This window comes from Plecotus auritus (assembly GCF_963455305.1).
Source record: "Plecotus auritus genome assembly, chromosome: 6".
Lineage (NCBI taxonomy): Eukaryota > Metazoa > Chordata > Mammalia > Chiroptera > Vespertilionidae > Plecotus > Plecotus auritus.
In genome coordinates this window covers 153,954,406-153,975,617 of record NC_137773.1, presented here as the reverse complement: position 1 = coordinate 153,975,617, position 21,212 = coordinate 153,954,406, and the positions used below count along the sequence as shown (strand labels likewise).

Below are 21,212 nucleotides of genomic sequence, written 5' to 3'. Positions count from 1 at the left end.
CTGTCATACTACATCCTGGCAAATGAATTCTCCTTTCTCCTACCAAACGCTAACCTGTCCACCTGGGCTGATCTCTCTGCCTTCTCAAGCCTTCAGTGGAGCAAGTATCCTTTCTCATTCATCACCTTTCTCCATGAGAACACATGCAAGCACTCAGATCTTCCACCTGTAATAACATTAGGAGCAAACACCTATAATCAGAGCTTACCATGTGCCACGCACTTTCCACACATTAATTCATTCAACCGTCACAGAAACTGTTGAAGGCAAGGGTTAGTACTATCCCCATTTTACATATGAAAAAACGTGAGGTCTCACAGCTGGTAAGTGGCAAAGCAGATACTGGAATCCAGGCACTTGACCGCTGTGCTTCGGTGCTTCTCAAAATACAACCGACAAACAAGCCTCTCCCTTATTCCAGCTATCACCCCATTTCTTTGCTCACATTCACATAAAAGTGTTTCTGGCTTCACTTTCTCATCTCCCATTCTCTCTCCAACACAAGACAGCCAGGCTTTCACTCTCAGCAATGGACTAACGCCAGTCATTCTGGTCACCCACTCCCCACTCCGCTAAACCCAATGATGACCTCTTCGCAGAATCCAGCACAGGCGTCCCTCCCTCCTGGAAACACTCTTCTCCTGGCTTTACCAACACCCTGCAGACTTCCCTCTTGCCCCACCTTCTCCTCTCCCCACATGGCCCTTCTTCTGCTGCTTGACCTCTAAATGTTGGCACACCCCAGGGCTGAGGCCTGGGCCCTCTTCCCTTACTCTCTATGCAGCTTAAACTTTTTATTTCCAGCAGTGAACTCCAAACTTTTCCATCCAACTGCTGATATGAATTTCCATTTCAAACAACACATCCAACACAGAATGATTTTATCTCCCAAAACGTCTTCCTTTTTATTATTATGCAAAATTTCAAACATATACAAAACTAGTAAAAATAGTATAAGGAACGTTCATGAACCCATGTCCCAAAGTCAACATGGTATGAATTGATAAAAACCCATGGCTAATCTTGTTTCATCTGTAACTCCATCCACTTCCCATCCTCCCACCCCAGATTATCCCAAAGTTGAGCTCTTTACTTCCCCTCCTCCACGTCAGCAAATACACGCCACCATCATCATCTACTCAGAGTTCAAATCCCAAAGCCAGAAATCGCCTGGTTTCCTCTCCACTCACTAACTGCACCCTCACCTCAATTTGTGAATCCCATTAGCCTTGCCTCTGTCCCAGATCCACCACTGCTCTCCATCCCCATCACTACCAAGCTACTGTAAGCCACCATCACCTCTTCTGGGACTCTGTCAGTAGCCTCCAACCTGGTGTCAAAGCACAGCAAAAAACCCAGTGTCTACCAAGCAAATAGGTGACCCATTAAAATGTAAATTACCTATCATTTTCCTGCTTAAAACCATCCCTCATTCTTAGAACAAAATCCCAACTCCTTATCCAAGCCCACAGCTGTGTATACAACCTGGGCCCCACCTATCCCTCATCCTACCTTCCTCTGAACAGGCCAAGCGAGTCCCTGACTCAAAGTTTGGCTCCTGCTAGTCCCTCTGCTAGTAATGCTGTGCACCTGTCTGGCTTCTTTCTGTATTCAAGTCTCGGCTCAAATGGTACCATTTAAAATAGCATTCTGACTCCAATCATTAGCCTGGTTCACTTCCTTCAAAGTTGTGGGAATCCTGATCAAAGTAGGCTGGATGTTCAAGGCTAATTTGAGTGTGGGGGCCCTGTCCACAGTATGCCGGATGTTCAAGGCCAATTTGCCATATGCAGGTGCAAAAGCAAGGACACGGCGATTATAGTGTACGCAATGTGCAGGTGTGCCTTTCTGTAGCCCAAGTACTGATGTCACTATTTGGCAAGAAGCCTCTTTTGTCCAAGTTGGTATAAAGATGTGCTGTTGACCAGCCGGTGCGTGGCTGCTTAGTATGACTCCTGTGTTTGCTACTGTATTAGCAAGGGCTGCTTTGTGCGGCTCCGTTCTAAGGTTACTTTGAAGGACTGCTTTATGTGATGGCTCCTTGTTAGCAATGGCTACCTGCTCTGCAATAAAGACTCTCTTATATGTCTGTGACTTCTCCTATCTTCTCTGTCCAATACCCGGCATCCATGAAGGTCCAGTCTCTGGCAGAGGGGTTCGGACCCAACAGTTGGTGTAGTTGGGCCGGATAAAGGAGTAAGTACTCCCAACAACTGGCGCAGCGAGCAGGGTTCAGGAGGACGTGCAGACTCAGGAGCAAGTGCTCCTGACGACTGGTGTCATGAACAGGATCAAGGAGAAACTCACTGACAACTGGTGCAGCGAGCAGGGTGAGCAGGGTTCAAGAATAAGTACTCGGACAACAGTGTATATGACACCTGACATTCTCTAGTTTATCTGCACCAGAATGAAGCTCCACATACAACAGGGGCTTTACCTGCCTCATGCACTGCTGAGTTCCCTGTACCTACAACAGGGCTGGGCAGACAGCAGGCACTTGACACATATCTGCTGAATTTAAAATAAAATACTTCATCTGACTGGGTCTCCTGGGGAACCTCGCCTTTTAGGTCACTTAAATTATTAAAACACACCAATACCATACATTTAGACATGAACAAGTTAAGTTCTGGGCATAGTTAAAAAGCAGTAGCATAGGCACTATTCTTTCATTACCAAACTCTCCCATCAAATTGATGAACAGAGTCCATCTTGCTCAGTGGGCCAGCCCTCTGCAGAGCCAGGCACAGAGTGACCCCTCCAGTGAAAACTTAAGTTTTGCCTGAACAATCCTTATTACATTACAGTATTTCTACTCTTATCTCTTTGACATTTCTAAGGCTACCCAGACTGCTTATTCTTTGATCCTTGAGGAAAAATTGTGAGTTCAACACAGTCAAATGCCATTCAATTTAAGAGCTCAGTTTCCTGCATCAGCATGACTCAGACTGGTTACTTTACAGCTCAAGAAAGAAGCATCAACATCACAATATGCTCATTCGGTAAGTTCTCTATAGGGAACCCAATGTCTAGTAAGGAAAGGACATTTCTGGGTGGGCGAATGGTCCATTCTTCACCCACCCAGGAGGAGCAGCAGGGTCCTTAGGCTTAAGAATCACAGACTTGTGCTGCAGCTTCCCTCTGGCCCTAGGAGAAGCCATTCGCTATCTCCTAGGCTCTGCTTCCTCTTTTGTAAAATGCAGATGCCATCCTATCCTTAGGCTACCTCAAAGACTTGAACTGAAGAGTAAATGGCATATGGGGAGTTTTGTAAAGTATACTTGCAATTCAAATTAAAGACAAGAATGGTAGACGAGACCATGTAGCGGGCCAGTTCTATAATGGCCCAACATTTCAACAAGTCCAAGGTCTGACTGGGATGAGCCCCTGATGACCTTACACTGCTGAGGCTATACATCTAGCTTCATCCAGCTCCTCCCAGCTCCCTGATCTCATTCTGTTTGGAACAGAAGGGGAAATTAGAAATAGAAGGAGAAGAGTTGCAATTGGAAAATTCTTCCACCAAGGGTTTTTTTTTTTTTTTTTAATATATTTTATTGATATTTCACAGAGAGGAAGGGAGAGAGATAGAGAGCTAGAAACATCGATGAGAGAGAAACATCGATCAGCTGCCTCCTGCACACCTCCCACTGAGGATGTGCCCGCAACCAAGGTACATGCCCTTGACCAGAATCGAACCCAGGACCTTTCAGTCCGCAGGCCGACGCTCTATCCACTGAGCAAAACCGGTTTTGGCTCCACCAAGGTTTTGAAATTAGCCCTATACTTTCTGACTTTTCAGCATTAAAATTCTCAACTTTTCAATTGCAGGATTAAAGTTTACATTAATCTTTGTAAACTTGGCTCAAAATAACCCCCTCACCAAAAGTCTCAATAATTTTGTCTTGTAAAATTCTGAAACGGCTATCCTAATTCAGAGATTGGAAAACTATGACCCACAGACCATATCTCGGTGTTCTGATAAAGCCACACCAATTTGTTATGTGTTGTTTATGGCTGTTTTCACACTGTAGAGGCAGAGTTTTCTAGTTGGGGCTAAGACTGGCCCATGAAGCCGAAGACTATCTGACCCTTTACAGAAAACCTGCCAAATTCTGCTCTAGTTCTACCTGCCTCAAAATATAACAGAAAAAGCATAGCCCAAGACTGTTAACCCACTTTTTCTTCTTCAAAACTGGCAAGGTTTCGCTTTTTAAAAAAGAAATTCTAACAAATCTCACATTTACAGAATCAGCATTTTTTTGTGTGTTGGACAAACCTAGAAAAGGTATTTTCAGATTTATCATCAGTGGGAAAGTGTATCTTCCTACACATCCATATCTATTACGCTGAACTAATTTTACACAGGCTTCTCAGAAAAACATTGGCTTAAAGCTGAATTCACAAGCATACCGTCTTCAGTCCCAAAGCAATTTTCTGAAACGAGAACCAGCTTGAAAAGTGGGACCTAAACAATATTCTATTACATCAAAGAGCACCCAACTATGTATTCTAGAATTTCAACTACTGCAACAATACAATTTCTGACCATGCTTATGAAAGTGTATAAATCCTTCCTTATATTAAATATTTTTAATTTAGAACACTAAGCTAAATATATCCAAATAAAGAATCACTCAAAAAGCAAAACAAATATCCAATTTAAGTTTTTAAAAGAAAATGTGGTTACTCACTGAGGTAAAGGGTGAGGATCCTTATTTCCCAGCCCTTGACCCCTTCAGGTGGTGGGTTAGCTTTCTCTAGTTTGAATATGGTAGGGAAAGGTCAGCCCATGTAATAAGAGCTCGTCCACCTTCCTTTCTCAGATGTTAGTGTGTTCTCCCTTGATGAAATAAGTTGTTCTAAAGTAGGGATAAGAACAAGGACTTTGAGACATGGTGTCAAACAAATAAGAAAGAAAAAGGAAAGGTAAGCTATTCATAAGATGTGGGCTCTAAAAGAAGTTCTAGCCCTAAAATATAACCCTATGCATCATACTTGTGAGAACAGTTCCCTCAACTGCTGCTAGAATACTTCCTTCATCAAAAAAGTAATCTATTCATCCCAAGTTTAAAGGGAAAAATTTGAGTATTTCACTGTCATTTTTTCAAATCAGTTGTCACATGGCCCGTACAGGAAAGTTCTAAACAGAAAAATTACCAACTTTCCCTGACTATCCTTCGAAGGGATAGAGCTCATCTAGTACCTTCTCCATAAGCCAGCCGTAACTGTGTGCAAACCATCCTGCCCAGAAAAGCCTGCCACAGCCCAAGGATACAGACCTCCTGTCGAAGGGCATTTGCAGTTCTCTCCAAGTGATCAGTTTTCCTTTTGGATTTCATTATGCTGTAACAGAGAGTAAAATTGGATTAGTAAGTATTATCCTAAGAAAGAATTAAATTAGTTTCCCCTGTAATATCATAACTATACAAAATACAATATAATATTCTGGGTCCTAGAAAATGGTCCATAAAAATCTGTACATCTAACTAAAGTTTAACGATTTACTGATGCCATGTACATTTAAGCAGCGTGTTATGTTATGGCTTCAGGAGTTTGATATGCCTCCCATGACCATCGCAGGTCAGGTCTCTCTGAAGATCAACCTCAAATGGCACTGGAGGTCAATAACTCACCTGGTCAGAGTAAGGTGGCGCAAAGCGCCACGTGTCGCTTTCAACAAAGCAGCCTGGGAGCAGATGGCTCCAGCAGAGCCTCGCAACAACCCAGGAACCAAGACAGCAGCACAGGCCATGGTGCCTCCTGGGCAAACGGAAGACTGAAAGTTAAAAACGTTAAGAAAACGTGAGGAGATATCAAACTACTTTAGGGGCCAGTGAGGAAGAGTTTACATTTCTGTTGGTGCTGTCATGAGCTGATCTAATGACAAAGCAATTAAGGGCCTAGTTCACACTGACAAAATTTCTGCCTCTATTCAGAGTTGATTCACTTGATCACCACAATAAATACGAATGCAATTATTGGTGCCACAGAATATTCATGTTCCCTATTAGTTTCCAAAATCTCTGACCAAGTTCACATGACTAATCTTACACTATTACAGGGGAGTAGATTTTCTAACTGCTTGATAACTGTAGTCCAACCAAAGAACACCACTAAGCCTTTAATATTTCCTGTTAGATAAAGTGCAGGGAGAAACAAACTGAGATCCACAACAAAGAGAATAAACAAATTGCAACTACATGAAGTAACAGATGAATATTACAAATATCAAAGTGAATGAAAAGAATGAAAGCAGCCACTCAAAAGAGCACACAATTGGTGGGTCCAGTAATATAAAGTACAGAAACAGACAAAATTAATCCATGAAGCTAGAGATCAAGTTAGCAGTTACCCTTTGGGAAGCAGCAGTGATAATGTCATCTCTTAATCTGAATGATGATTGCATGGGTGTTCTCATTTTGTAAAAATTCCATCAAATCACAGAGGACTTTTAGGGCAGTAAAAACACTCTGTATACCATAATGATAAATATATATCACTAGAGGCCCGGTGCACGAAATTCGTGCATGGGGGGACGGGGGTGTCCCTCAGCCCAGCCTGCACTCTCTCCAATATGGGACCCCTCGAGGGATGTCTGATTGCCTGTTTAGGCCCGATCCCGGTAGGATTGGGCCTAAACGGGCAGTCGGACATCCCTCTCACAATCCAGGACTGCTGGCTCCCAACTGCTCGCCTGCCTGCCTTCCTGATTGCCCTAACCACTTCTGCCTGCCAGCCTGATCACCCCCTAACCACTCCTCTGACAGCCTGATTGATGCCTAACTGCCCTCCCCTGTAGGCCTGGTCCCCCCCAACTGCTCTCCCCTGCAGGTCTGGGTCCCCCCCAACTGCCCTTCCCTGCAGGCTCGGTCGCCAACTGCCCTCCTCTGTTGGCCTGGTCACCCCTAACTGCCCTCTCCTGCAGGCTTGATCACCCTAACTGCCCTCCCTTGCAGGCCTGGTCCCTCCCAACTGCCCTCCCCTGCTGGCCATCTTGTGTCCACATGGGGGCAGCCATCTTTGACTACATGGGGGCAGCCATCTTATGTGTTGGAGTGATGGTCAATTTGCATATTACTCTTTTATTAGATAGGATTATACATTTGTCCAAATCCATTGAACATACACCACCAAGAGTGACCGATAATGTAAGCTATGGACTCTGAGTGATAATGATGTGTCAATGTGGGTTCACCAACTGGAACTACTGTATAATACCACTCTAGTGGGAGATGTTAATAATGGGGGATTGTTGATAATGGGGGAGGCTATGCTTGCGTAGGGGCAGGGGTATATGGGAAATCTCTGTACTTTCTCCCCAGTTTTGCTTTGAACCTAAAACTATTGTAAAAAATTATCTTAATAAAAAAATTTAATCAAGCTGTCCTTTTAGGATTTATGTACTTTTCTGTTTGTAAGTTATATTTGAATAAAAAGTTTAAAAAAACAAAAACCCAGAAAGATCCCCAACATTTCCATGTCTAAAAACTACTGGCCTATCAAGAAAAGCACTGACTGGGAGTCAGGTGATAGATTTTTTTTATGTATTCTGCTTTCCTTGGCTAATTTTTAAATATTTCTTTGACTAAGATGGCCACTTTTAACACATTATATTGCCTATCTTAGTCAGCTTGAGAATAAATAAAGATGTATATGAACACTCTTTTTCTAAGCTCTCTGGAAGGCGCTACATAAACTAACTGTAATACTTTTAGTGTTAGAAAAATATTCAAACTAGATGTGCTTATGTTCCTACTCCATACTCACTAATTCAGCCCTTCATTTGACAAATACTTATTAAAAGCCCATTATGTGGCAGGTACTGGGAATACAGACATTAACAAAACCAAGGCCTTCTTAGGGAGCTAATATTTTAAAAGGTAGAGACAAAAAATAGACAAAAATAAATAAATCAGGTGGTGATATAAGTCATATGTAATTTATTCAGTTATAACCAAATCGTATAAAAGAGCCACTGCTTCATAACTAATCTTTAGATAAGGTAAAAGATCTATTTCTTGCCATAGTATGATATAGCATCACTGTGGGTAAATAATGCTACTTGCTATTTTTCTTTTGCATAAATGAAAAAAGTATAATGCCTCTTTACCTCATGCAAAACTACTAAATGTAGTTTCTCTCCTTTAAATATGCTAAACCAAAAATGGTGTTAATCACTGAAAGAAAGGAACTTACTTTAGAAGTCCATGAGACTTTTAGGAGTCATTAAGTATATGGCTGGCCAGCTGATGGATATGCAATATTTTGGTCCTGGTATTATACTGAGACCTTCGGATACACACTGGTTGGAACCCAGACTAGTGTTTCCATACAATGAAATCCTCACAAAGCTCCTGCAATGACAGAGACAACATATAAAAACAATATTTTGGGGAACTGTTAAAAAGAACTACTATCTTCTAGCTGCAAACGAAAAGGTTCATTATAATCAGCAGGCATCGCCTTACAGTAAAACTACTCTCAATTTCCCCCTTTCCATCAAGTCTTCCTCTCATCTTTCTATTTTTCTTTTTTCTGATTGTTTTTTTCCTCTTTTCTGATTCCATCCTATGAAAGCCCAGACCAATGGCTGGAATGATACAGTTAGTGTCATTTAAGGCCAAGTTCCCTAATAAAATTTAATTGCTATAGAGTTAAATATGAAAACATTGCTCTGCTTAGGACAATTATTGCTAAAATAGTCCTCACATAAGATACAGCTTTTAGTGATTATGCTGTTTGAATGGTCTGCTGTTCAAATGAACTGGAAAACAAAGGCATGTCAATTTTTAAAAGCTGTTCTCTTTAAAATTCTAAAATCTTGTTTTGTAATAATAACCATGACCAAGAGTGCCACCTACTGGTAAATACAGGGTATTTTTTAAAATCAAATTGTGTTCAAAGGGCGTTCCAAAACAATAAGGTATTTTTTTTAAAAAAAAACTACCTATTTTTTGAAATATGTCCAATAGTTTCATATATTCAATTTAATTAACCATATAATATTAATATAGATTAAGTAACTTTTAAAACCATACAAACAAGAGTATTCCATAAATGTTTGTATCCTCAAAGGCCTTACCTCATACACACACAAAATCTTAAGTAACTCTATTTCTGAAACAGAGAAAATTATCACAATGCTAAATAAAACATATCCATATAAGCAATAAAAAAATTACTGCAAGCAGCAGATTAAAGATTTAAAATGACCTGTACTGGTTTCTGTTCAGTAAGTATACTCAATTTATTAAACAATTACTGGGGTGCCAGGTACTACATTAGGCCATAGAAACACAATAAAGAACCAAACACAAGGTCCTCACCATCTTGAAGCTTTTATTACAGTGTGTGTGACGGATAATAGTAAACAGATAATTGATGAGACAATTACTGATTACAATGAGTAAGATAAAAGAAATGAGTACCTCAGTTGGTTTGAGTGTCATCCCGAAATAACAAGACTGCATTAATAAGTGAACCAATGAATGCATTAAGTGGAACAACAAATCAATGTTGTTTTTTCTCTCTCCAATAATAGTAATAAAAAAAGAGTAGTGGGGTGGGTGGGGAATATCAGGAAAGGCCTCTCTCAAGAGACATAAGCTGAAACCTGAATGATGAGGAAGAGGCAGCCAAGCAGATGTTAAGAGCAGAGCATCTGGGCAGAGGCCAATCACACCGGTGTGTTAAGGAACCACAGCCAGTGTGACTGAGGAGCAGTGAGCTAGGTGAGCATGATGTGAGATGAAGTCAAGCAGACAGATGAGCCAGATCACATCAGGCTATAGTAAGGGTATGGACTTTATTCTAAGGGCAATGGGAAGCAACTGAATAGTTTGAATAAACCAGGAGGGGGATATGATCAAATTTACATTAAAAGACTGCTCAGGCCGCTATGTGAAGAACTGATCATAGAGGGGCAAGAGTTGAAGCAGGAAGTCAAGTTAGAAGGCTCTATTCTAGGATTAAGTTACAAAGATGACAGAAGTAGATAAACATAAAATATATTTTAGAATTAAAGCCCTAAGACTTGTTGATAGTTTCAAGTAAGAGAGCAGTGAGAGAAAGAGAAAAGCCAACGCCTTAAAGATCATTAATGCACTGAAATCAAGTAAATTCATAGAAATATTATGGTATCCATTGATTTAGAATCCTAGGTGCCACTGAAGAAGGAAGCAAAGGGGTTCTTGGCATTTGGCAAGTGAACCTAGCGGCATACAAGTTATTTTAAGAGTACTTGACTTGGAATCCATGGAACTGGGCTCAGATCTGACTCCTTCCTGCTTTTTGACCTTGGGCTAGTTGCCTCTTACCATTTTTAAATGGAAATGCCAACACCACTTCATTGGATTGCTGAGAGAAATAAAGTTCTATGGGAAGTACCTGCCAAGCAAGAGTATTACAAAAAAACAAGCCAAATTCATTACCCCCCTCCCCTCCCTGCCAAACAATCTCGCGCGGGAGTGGTTTGAGACTGCTAATAAACAATTCCCTTTAGCCTGATAATACAACAGGCACTCATAAAATACAGTTTCTATTACATAATTGTGACTTATTTCTAAGTTTGATCTTATGTTAAGAATTTTGATCACTGCTATTTTCCAGATCAGTAATGTTAACATTTTATAATTTTAAAAAAAATTTTAACCATAAATGATCCAATAGCAACTAGTAAGTCTGCTTTTGTCATGCTTTCGGGGTCCAAAAATGTCTCATAACAGAATGTTTTCATTACCTTTTAAGGATAAAGTTTAATAGTCATTGTAATTTTTATTTTAAAATGCTGTGGGGATTTAAAAAAAACTGCATCACGTGTTTGGCTAAGGTTTTATTTTCTTCCGCACAGTATGAACTCAAAACTGGGAACCACCTCTGGCCAGACAAGGGGTATGGCCAATAAACAGCAGGATGAAAACAGTATGTAAGGCCAAGGAGACCCCGAAATCTAGGTCTCAAGGGAACCAGCACTGCTCTAGTGAAAATCTCAGCAGTCTGAAGAGCTTCAGGGCCATTTGTTTAATCTAGCTCTGCTTCAACACCATCATATCACAGATGACACTGAAGTTATGAAAAGCCTAGGTTCTGGGGTCAGACAGATCTGAGTTCTCACCATAGCCACTGCACTTACAGCTTTGCCTGGTTAGGCAAGTCTCCTTAGCCCTTATACCTTGTTTCCCAATGTTGAAGATGGGACTAATACCTATACCTCATTGGACTGTTATATAACAGCACTAGAGGCCCAGTGCACGAATTCGTGCACCAGTGGAGTCCCTTGGCCTGGCCTGCGGGATTGGGCCGAAACTGGCTCTCTGACATCCCCAGAGGGGTCCTGGATTATGAAAGGGTGCAGGCCAGGCCAAGGGACCCCACCGTGCATGATTGAGGCTGGGGAGGGACGCGGGAGGTTGGCCAGCCAGGGAGGGACTATTGAGAGGGCTCCAGGGCATGTCCGGCCCGTCTCGCTCAGTCCCAATCGGCCGGACCCCAGCAGCAAGCTAACCTACCGGTCACAGCATCTTCCCTCTGGTGGTCAGTGCATGTCATAGCGACTGGTTGACCGGTCTACTGTCTGCCCCCTGGTGGTCAGTGCACATCATAGCGAGCGGTTGAGCAACCTTAGCATATCATTAGCATATTATGCTTTGATTCACTGAACTGCCAACCGGACAACTGGACACTTAGCATATTAGGCTTTTATTGTACAGGATAATGCATGTAAACCATTTGGTACAGTGCCTGGCACAGAGTGCCAATTATTATTAAGTATTTCATTAGTTTTGCTTCTTTCATTTTATGTAATACATACTTGAAGAAAAGTTAGAAAATTACAAAGAAATTATTATTTTTTAAATTACCCTGTAACTTTTAGGACTACTAGCCTCAGATCTGAAGATTCCCCAGATAATTGTGTTTGATAGATACAAATAGCTTTCTAAAAGGTCTACTAATTTATACCTCCATTAAACAGGTATGACTGCACCCATTTGTGTAGATTCAAAAATGGGTCATCTTTAATTTTTAGGTATTTTCAGAAGCACTGAAGAACGAAGGACGGTTCCCAACCTCAAAATGTTCACTGAAACTACAGAATAAGACAGAATAAGACACTGGAGATTCTCCTCTGGCCTCCTGACCCCAAGAGGCTACCTGGGAAGTATCTGGTCTACAGAGATATAGGGAGCAGGCCTGGGCCAGGTGCTTGGCTGGAATTTCTCCTTTGCTCAGACAGAGCAGAATCATCTCAGTTAACCCATGAAAGGTTTAAAGATGTTTCCTAATTTCTGGGTAGATCTTCAGTTACCCAGAGTGGACTATTTGTGAGGCATTTGAAATAATCTACTACAACTCCTTTGATGTAACTTCTGGATTTTCTCCTAAAGATTTCTCTGCCTCTAGATTTTCAAACCCAGGTGAAACTTCACTTGTGTGCACAAAATTAGAAGTTTCGTGTAAACATTTGCGTGTGTACACATAAATATGCATAGGGATGTGTACATATTATGTGAAAATTAAGTATGGTACATGTGACATGTGATTGCTGAACCAAGTAAAACTCATTAATTCCTACACAGAAGTAGAATGTTAAGATCTGAAGGGGATCTTGTATATCATCTCTAATCCAACGCTTTTTTAGTCACAAGAAATAAAGCTCAAAGAATGTAAGTATCCAGTTCCCAGTGCTACAACAGTCACATTCTGGACCCAGATCAGCTTCTCCATAGCGCCTTTTTCACAGCATAGCAGTCCTTCTCTACCAAGACCTGATTTAATACCTAGCAATGAAACACTACCGCATACAATGAGTTGTACCGAAACAGGCACTGGTACCGTTTCCAAGGCAAAGCACCTTTTATTTGCATTTCGCTTCAAATATAAAGAGGCCTCAAGATAGTATTAACTCGGTTGATGCCATCCATTCCTTGCACAAAGAAGAAACTGTGGTTCACATAAGTTATGTGTCCCCAGGGTTGGAATGTGTCCTCGATTTCCACCTCGTCGTGAAACACCGCCATTGTTCTGGGGCCTGATAGGGGCCAGGTGGAAATCGAGGACTTCATTTCCTAAGTGTATGACTTTGGTCAAAATACCCAACTCTCCGTATCCCAGTATGAAGATTAATAATATGGAATAACATCTAAACTCCCAAGGTTGGTGGAAGAATTATACTTAGTGCAATACCGGGCACAAAGCGAACTCCCTGTAATAAAAGGTTATTACTGTTATTATAAATCATTTTAGTAAGTAATGTCATATGCTTGGCAAACATAGAACTAGAACGCCATCTGCCTCCCAGGTCTTGGTCCTTTCAGCAACACAAATTTCGGGCATTTGACGATAATCTGGGGTGATGACGAGACGGGGCTATACCTGAACAGCCAAGAGCAGCCACGAACTACAAGCGAGGCGTCACCTAGAGCGCAAGGTCACCCGGCGAATCGAAATTCCAAGGGAGCCTTTCGTCGGTCTCCGGGAAGGCACATAGGTCGAGAAGGCAGAGCGTCTCCCGTCGCCGAAGACCAGGCGAGGCTGCGGTCCTTTCTCCCGGTGCGACGAGGGCCCAGACTGTGCTACCCCGGCCTGCTGCGGCCTTCAGCGGGGGCTGGTTAAGGCCTAAGGTCCAGGGACATGAGGCCGGCAACCACAACCCGGCAGCAAGATGCCTCCGCGCCGCCGACACTGCCGGTACCTATCTTCCAGAAAAGAGCCAAACTCCGCCGGGGCCAGGAAGCTTCCGGTGTCCCCGACGTGACGTAGCTGCAGCGCGCGCGAACCTCACATTCTATTGGTCACTTCCGTCCAATGGGCGGAGCGGTACTCTACACCACTGAGCAGCAAGCAAACTCTTCCACTGTCTCCTTGGGCAGTTCAGCCATCTCCATGGTGACAGGTACCGGGTCACCCATTTGGCTTCCAAGCCCGCAGTTGCGTCATTGTTAGGCGCCGGAAGCGATCGTTCCTGCGCCCGGGCGTGCTGGGGCCGGCGTCCTCGAAGTTAGGCCGACCCGGGTCGGTTTCGGCCGGTGTGGCCCCCTGTCAGGCCCCAGAACAATGGCGGTGTTTCACGACGAGGTGGAAATCGAGGACTTCCAATATGACGAGGACCTGGAGACGTATTTCTACCCCTGCCCTTGTGGCGATAACTTTTGCATCACTAAGGTAACCTCAGGTCCCGCGGCCGCTCACTAGAGCAGGCGCGTTTCGCTCTACGGTGATTCTTCCGCCGCCCCGTAGTCCACGCGGCTCCAGTTATCCATGCTGTTTTTATCCTGTGTATGAATCCCCCCAAATTTGATAGTCTCAGTTGTCAGTGGGCATTTCGTTCTGGCCTTTAGTCAGGCCTAGTGGGGGAGGAAGGGAGGGAGGGGCTGGATGGCCGGGAGCATCCGACTTTTCGCCATTTCCCCCCTCTTAGCATCCTTCTTCGGGTTCACCTTCCTGCGATACTTATTTGGAGGAAGGGACGCGTTTTGTCTTCCCAAAGATTTTGAGGCGACTGAACCTTAACCTTCCTGAATATTTCCCCCGGGTGACGCTTCCAGGGAAAATTGGGGTTGGCATTTCTCTGGGAAGGCCTCTTTGACCCTCCATACCTTGTGGGGGAGGCAGATCACAAAGGAGCTTGCCCCTGGCGGTGGGAGGGTTTGGGAGGAGGAGTTTGCAAAGGGAAGGCAATGCTGATCACACCATGTTTGATTTTGTTGTAGGAAGATTTGGAGAACGGGGAAGACGTGGCAACGTGTCCTAGCTGCTCTCTCATTATAAAAGTGATTTATGACAAAGTAAGGGTCCAATTTTAAAAGGGGGCGAGGGATGGGTTGTGGTGCAAGAACCTTGAGCAGTCTATCTATAATATGTAAGTGCAGGAGAATGTTTTCTAACAGTGTTAGGTAAATGCTATGTTTTTTAAAACCAATTTTAAAAAGCATTAGTGAACAGCCGTATCGTAAATTAAAATCTTAAAAAGCTCAAATTAGCTGATTTTAGCTTTTGACAGGACAGTAAAGAAAACTGCTTTTATCTAATGAAATTATTAATTAAATAAAAGAAATAATTATAAAAGCTATTTAGTTGACAGTCTTTATTCTTCCTTTATTTAATAATGTGGACGAAAGGGGCCACTGACAAGCTCAGGGAAGTTGTATGTCGGTCTTGCAAACTCAGAGACCTAAAGTAACCACAAAGGATGGTCTGAAATTAAACTTTAACTAAAAGCAGTGATGGTGGGTAGTTATATCCTAGGCTAGTAGCTTCACTGACAAGATCAACCTTGACCTTAACTGAGCCTATTTGTCTTTTTGCATCTATAATAATCATACCCTTTGAAATGTCTGGGTAACTTGTAACTTCCCTTTTTCTGGACCCCTTGGGGCAGTGGTCAGCAAACTGCGGCTCTTGAGCCACATGCAGCTCGAGATCCGCGGTTTGCCGCTCTGTTGACTTAATGAGTTTGAGGACCACTGGACTAGACTAAGTGTTACCGCATAGTTGGAAGCTGTGAGGATTAGGCAATTGTGGCATATTGTGTGCAAAGAGGTAAAAGGTAGTACTTGGGGCACAACCTAAAGTGCTGGGCGCTAGGACAAATACCACAAATTCCTTCATTATCATGTTAATTGTTCCTTCACCCACCCAAGTATGTATCTATCATTTTATTTTTTATCTAATCCCAGATGTTTCCCCACTTTGCTTTCTCCCGCCTCTCTAAGTCTATCACCATTGGACTTCATGTAACCCACCTACGTCCTTTTCTTTGATTGCAATGTATAAATACTGATGTAACATTGCAATGTATACAGATGTAACCCGCCCTTCTCCAGAGCATTATCTCAATTCTTAGAGGTTCTGCTTCCCAGCATATGTCAACAATTTGGCTCAAATAAATTCACAAAAATTCTTTACATGTTTCAATGGGGTTTTTTTCTTAACAATAAGTAATTAAAATTGTTCAGAGCACCTAGATTTATTTTGAAGGGAATTGTTGTATAGTATTTCTTACCTGGCTTAGATAAAACTCTACATTATATTGTTTGAGATATAATCATAGTTTCAGTTTTACAATTTCATTTTAGTCTTTAGTTGTCCTGTTGTTTTTCCTCCAAGGACATTGAAAATAGAAAACTAAATAAATGTTGTTATTGCCCATCCCAGCTTTTGGTCAGTACTTTGAGCAAAGTCTTAAGTAGAAGCTTAACATTCTTACTTCTTTTTAAGATATAATTGACATGGAACAGCTTGACATTTTTAAGGATGACCTCTAATGTGATTATAGGGAAGGTGGGAACAAGGCACTTTGCCTCAAGAGAAAAGCAGGCTATAATTTAGACTACAGTTAGAAGTTTACTGATTATTCTTGTATTAAAATGTGTTCTGGAACAAAAAGAGAACAGGGTAATTGAGATCAGGAGTGCTGGTATGAGATCGTGGCAGGCCTTATTGAGCAGAAATTGAACGAGGTAAGGGCGTGAGCTCTGTACACATTAGGGGTAAGAGCGGCTGGCAAAGGGAACTTTCTGCGAAGAAGCCCAAAGGCAGAAACATGCTTGGTTTTATCAAGGAACAGCAAGGAGGCCAGTGTGACCAGAGCAGAGTAAATGAGGGTGGGAATTGTCCAAGATGAATTAGTAGAGTGGGGCCGATCACAGAGGTGTGTGTGGGCCACTCTAAGGACTTTGGCTTTTCCTGTGAGTGATATAGGGAACCAATGGAGGATTTTAGAACAAAGGAGTGCCATGAACCAACTCAAGTTTTAAAAGAGGGGTTCCGGCTGCTAAGTTCGGAGTAGACTACATAGGAGCAAGGATAGAGACAGGAAAACCAGGTAGGAGGATGTTAGACTAATCAAAGGAGGGGATGGTTCGCTGGGAAGAGGAGAGAGAGAAAGAGAAACATCAATGTGATAGGGGCACATCAACTGGTTGCCTCCTGCACACGCCCCAACCTGGGAGCGGGGAGGGAACCCACACCCTTCAGTGCGCAGGCCGATGCTCTAACCATTGAGCACACTGGCCAGGGCAAGGACAGATTCTTTACCGACTGGATAAAGGATATGAGAGGAGTCAAGAATGATATCAACATTTGTGGCCTTCATAACAGATTTAGGGGCAGGAGTTGGACATAGTATGTTTGAGAGGTCTCTTTTTCATCCAAGTAGAGCTGGCCAGAAGGCAATTGGATATGTAAGTATGGAGTTCAAAGAGTGATCAGTTGGCGCTATAAATTTGAGAGTTATCAGCATATAGCCTTTAGTTGGAAGAAGTAATAATTTTGAAGAAGACAGGCATTTGAATGGCCAAATACTGAAGTGGAGAACTTTTACTGTAAGTAGTAATTAACACAGAAACTTAAAAGGTGTGGCAATGTCTTTATAAATGTGATTTCTGAGAGGTGGGTGCTCTGTAGTGAAGATAAGCATGTTTGTTTATAAGATATTTTGTATTAAATATGAATCATGACTAAAAAGGGATTCATTTTTAAGCTTATAAATCTGGTGCTGACATTGACACTTTGAACAAGGATGAAGTGATATAGCAATGGAAAAACTCAGAGCTGGATTGATTTTGCTACAAGATGAAAGTTTACTATTGATGCATTTGTGACACACTCAGTGGTTAAGGTAATTTTCTGTTCGTTCTTAGGAGCAGTTTATGTGTGGAGAAACAGTCCCAGCCCCTTCCACCAACAAAGAATTAGTTAAATGCTAAACAAAGACTTTCGGAATCCAAATCCTGAACATTCAGGAATGAGCCAAGCTGGAAAAATCAAGGCACAGTTCCTGGCTTCCTCGTGGGGACAACCACTGTGTAGTCTGCTGCTGTGGATTCTTTCCATCCGCTCCGAGTTCATCTCCAATTAAAGGAGCAAGTCCATGACATGACATGACATACCTGGATTTCATGCTTAGAACTTTGAATTGGAAGAAGTGTTCTTTATTTTCCACATGAATTTAAAGGAAGATAATTTCCAGTCAGTGCTTTCATTCCCTCAGTGTTGTTATTTTATCTTATACCTAATTTATTATCTGATAGCATCGTCTACCTCAGAGTCATTTGGATTCCTTCATTTAAAAAAGGATTTTATTTAATTGGTTATTAGTATTATTAAAATTAGGCCTTTTTGAAATTGACATCAGGTTTGGTATTCTAACCTAAGAAAATGAGTTGCCATGTCAGTACTGCTCTGACGTTCCCACTCCAAGCCAGTCTTCTGGGTCCGGCCATTAACAAAACGTTCTTGTTTTGTTAGGCATGTCTTTTCCATTGTACTTTGTGCTCTGAGTTGTAGTCACAGTATTTTAGAGATACTATAATAAGCTCACATTTTTTTCCAGAGCTAAAAGTTAGAGAGTATGGAGTTTCCTGTCAATATTTTGCATGTTCTTTGAAAATCGGGATAAGACTAAAAGGAAAACAACCCAGGAAGTGAAATTGGCAACAGAATGACGGGAGAAAAACAAGGCAGCTCAGTAAATTAAATGCTTGAATGTTGTCGCCAGATCAGAGCAAATAATATTTCTGTATCTGGGTTCTTGTTTGTTTGTTACTTGTAGACATGGTTAATGCAAGTGCATTCTAGATAGGGGTTAATGTCAGGTCTTCATGGCTGGTGGCAGAATGTTTAGCATTCCCGCAAAATCAAGTCACTACTCCTAAAGGTAAAGCTTTTACAAATCTTACATTTTCTGAGGAAGAACTTGAAAATGAGATGCCTATTCTCAATAAGTATGCCCCCGAGAGCACATCTAATAAGCCTCTACAAGTTGTCACCAAACCAAACATTCACTCTTACAGAGAAATGTTGCCCTGGAGAAAAAGAAATATGCAAAGACAGTCTATCAGTCTTCCTTTGCTGCAGTGCTGAGTGGCAAGAAACTAGAATCACTTACATGCAAATTCAAAAATTCTCTATATACACAATTTTGCTGTGTGTATAAAGTTAAAAAAAACGAACACTGATGTCTGGCAGAGTGTGTGGGGAATGGCTCCTACAAGTAAAGAGAAAAATTCCTGCCAGAATGTAAACATTGTATTACTGGTTGATAAACATGCTACACACACTCATTGGGATTTAAAACAAGTGAGTGGCCTTTTTTTTTCTTTGCCAGCCAGCAGCATGGCCATGTGTAGCCATTAGCTGAGACATAAAATAAATTACCAGAAATGTGTGCCGGAAGTACTTGGTACATTACATGAAGCGTTATGTGGCATATTCTTAATGTGATGAGAAATCTCATTGCTGTTTGGGGCACTGGCACCCCAGAAGTCATCCACACTTGCTTTGGAATCAATGATGGCTCCGATGAACAGAGCAGGTGCTGAATTGATTAGAAATGAGCTGCAAACAAAAATAAACTGCCCATATGCAAATGTTGATGGCTTTGTAGATACCAATGATGTTAGCTCCCTCGGTTAATGATGAATTTCAAAGAACAGGGACCCTTGATACAGGTCTATGAGCACAGACGAGCAGGGGGAAAGTGGCCCGAGTCCAAGCTTTTCTAGAGAAAAGCCTAAACGGCTATCAGTGATCAGTGGTAAGCTGCAGTCATGGGAATGATTTTGTTTCCAAAGCAACTGAGTCACTAAATTTGTTAACTATAATAGAACACATCAGGATTTAATTTAAATTTCTGTAAAGCAGAGAGTAAAACCAGGGTCTTTCAGACATGACTAGAGTTGTGTGTGATTTAATGTGCCTTATTTAATTCAGCAGACCTTTCTGGAGCATCTCAGAAATTTGTAATTCAGCCTCTGTCTTACTAGCTTTGTAATCTTTGGCAAAGGCAGTAGATTCTTTATCTGCATACTTAGGAGGAGACTGAATCAGGTGAGTTTTAAATGGTCACTTCAGGCTTCATAACTTGCAGGAGCTGAAATGGTCATTGAAACCTTTATAAACTCAAAACTGTCTAAAACATGAATTTTAAGAAAGAGGCTTCATTCTTCAGTAACTTGATGTTACCACACTTCCGAGTTTGAAAATTGTGAAGTCAACTGTGTCAATGATTATGCATATCCTTTACACATTTAAAATCATTTTCTTAGCCCTCAACATTTTTATAACTGTATATATTAATTTATTACCAGAATAATTGTATTGGCATGCTCAATAAAGTCAGATAATTCAAATCTATTTGTTTTCATGTGGATATTCTTCCACTAAATAATAGCATTTTGTATTTGATGTAATGTTATATGAGGTGGGAATTTTTAACTTGCTTTGGGGCATTGTAAGAGGTTTCTGCTGTGAACAGTGGAGTTTTTAAATAGAAAAGAAATTGCCACTGTTTCTACAGTCTGGCCACATGGGTTTGGGCTCTGGAATTTTACTGTTATTTGAAAAAAATATACATAGTTTTGAGTCAAGGCAAAGGTGACATTGTTAGGTGAGTAATTCAATTTATTGCGGGCGGGACGGGGGTGGGGGGTGGGGAGAAGCTTATTTAAGCCTGATGATCAGTTCTTTAAATGGTTTGAAAGCCTAGCCTTTGTCCATTTGAATCTCAGTTTCTCCACTGTAAGCTTCGACAAGCCACTTAGTCTTTTTGTATTTCTATGTTCTGGTCTGTGAAATACAGACCATATTGGTCCCTCTTTCCTAGAGTTGCTCTGTGGATTCATTCATTTGGCAAGTGTTTGCAGAGTGCCTGTTGTCTGCTAGGCATGAGACAAAGACAAGCAGGTGTTTCTGTCATCATGGAGCTTACTGCATCTAGAGAGGAAATACCAGGTAAGGTTACAGAGTGGTCAGGGCCTGGAAGGAAACAAACCAGGTGATGTGATGGTCACTGCGGCAGGTGCCTTTGTAAAGGGTAGACAGAAGGTGTGTCCGGTTGGCGCTTTTTCTGAGACCTGAAGGATGAGAATGACAGCTTTGTGAAAATAATTAAATGAGGTAATGACTATAAAAAACAGCATAATACCTGTCATATGTGCAGAAAAAGGTCATTGTAATTTCAAAAGGAACTCAACATTGCTTTGAGCATTGACAGCATTCTTAGAATAAGTATGAGAAGTGTGAAGTATTGGACAGCCGCCACCCTTTACTGAGTATCTTGGGGTGGGCTTAATAAGCCCTCTAGATCAGCGGTCGCCAACCTTTTGGACCTCACGGACCACCATGGTCCGCAGACCACCGGTTGGCGACCGCTGCCCCAAAGGTTTCCTTAAACCAGTGGTCGCCAACCTTTTGGACCTCATGGACCACCA

General features: G+C 41.8%; 2 protein-coding genes across 5 annotated transcripts in view; one reads left to right on the top strand and one right to left on the bottom strand.

Moving 5' to 3' along the window:
- Positions 1-13,892, bottom strand: part of OXNAD1 (oxidoreductase NAD binding domain containing 1) — a 34,989-nt gene extending 21,097 nt beyond the window's left edge. Inside the window, exons 1-4 of one of the 4 annotated variants that reach the window (XM_080671686.1) lie at positions 13,375-13,892; positions 8,200-8,357; positions 5,637-5,763; positions 5,283-5,346 (exon numbers count right to left, since the gene is read on the bottom strand). In XM_080671686.1, the coding sequence (XP_080527812.1) occupies positions 5,283-5,346; positions 5,637-5,755 (183 nt within the window). In that variant the 5' untranslated portion in view covers positions 5,756-5,763; positions 8,200-8,357; positions 13,375-13,892. Of the gene's footprint in view, positions 1-5,282; positions 5,347-5,636; positions 5,780-8,199; positions 8,358-13,374 lie in introns of all 4 variants that reach the window. The other 3 variants (XM_080671688.1, XM_080671687.1, XM_080671689.1) reach the window with 3 other exon arrangements.
- Positions 13,893-13,948: 56 nt separating this feature from the next.
- On the top strand, positions 13,949-20,130 carry DPH3 (diphthamide biosynthesis 3). Its single transcript, XM_080671690.1, has 3 exons — positions 13,949-14,163; positions 14,712-14,786; positions 17,643-20,130. The coding sequence occupies exons 1-3, from the start codon at positions 14,056-14,058 to the stop codon at positions 17,706-17,708; spliced, it is 249 nt and encodes an 82-aa protein (XP_080527816.1). The 5' UTR covers positions 13,949-14,055; the 3' UTR covers positions 17,709-20,130.
- The last annotated feature ends 1,082 nt before the right edge of the window (positions 20,131-21,212 follow it).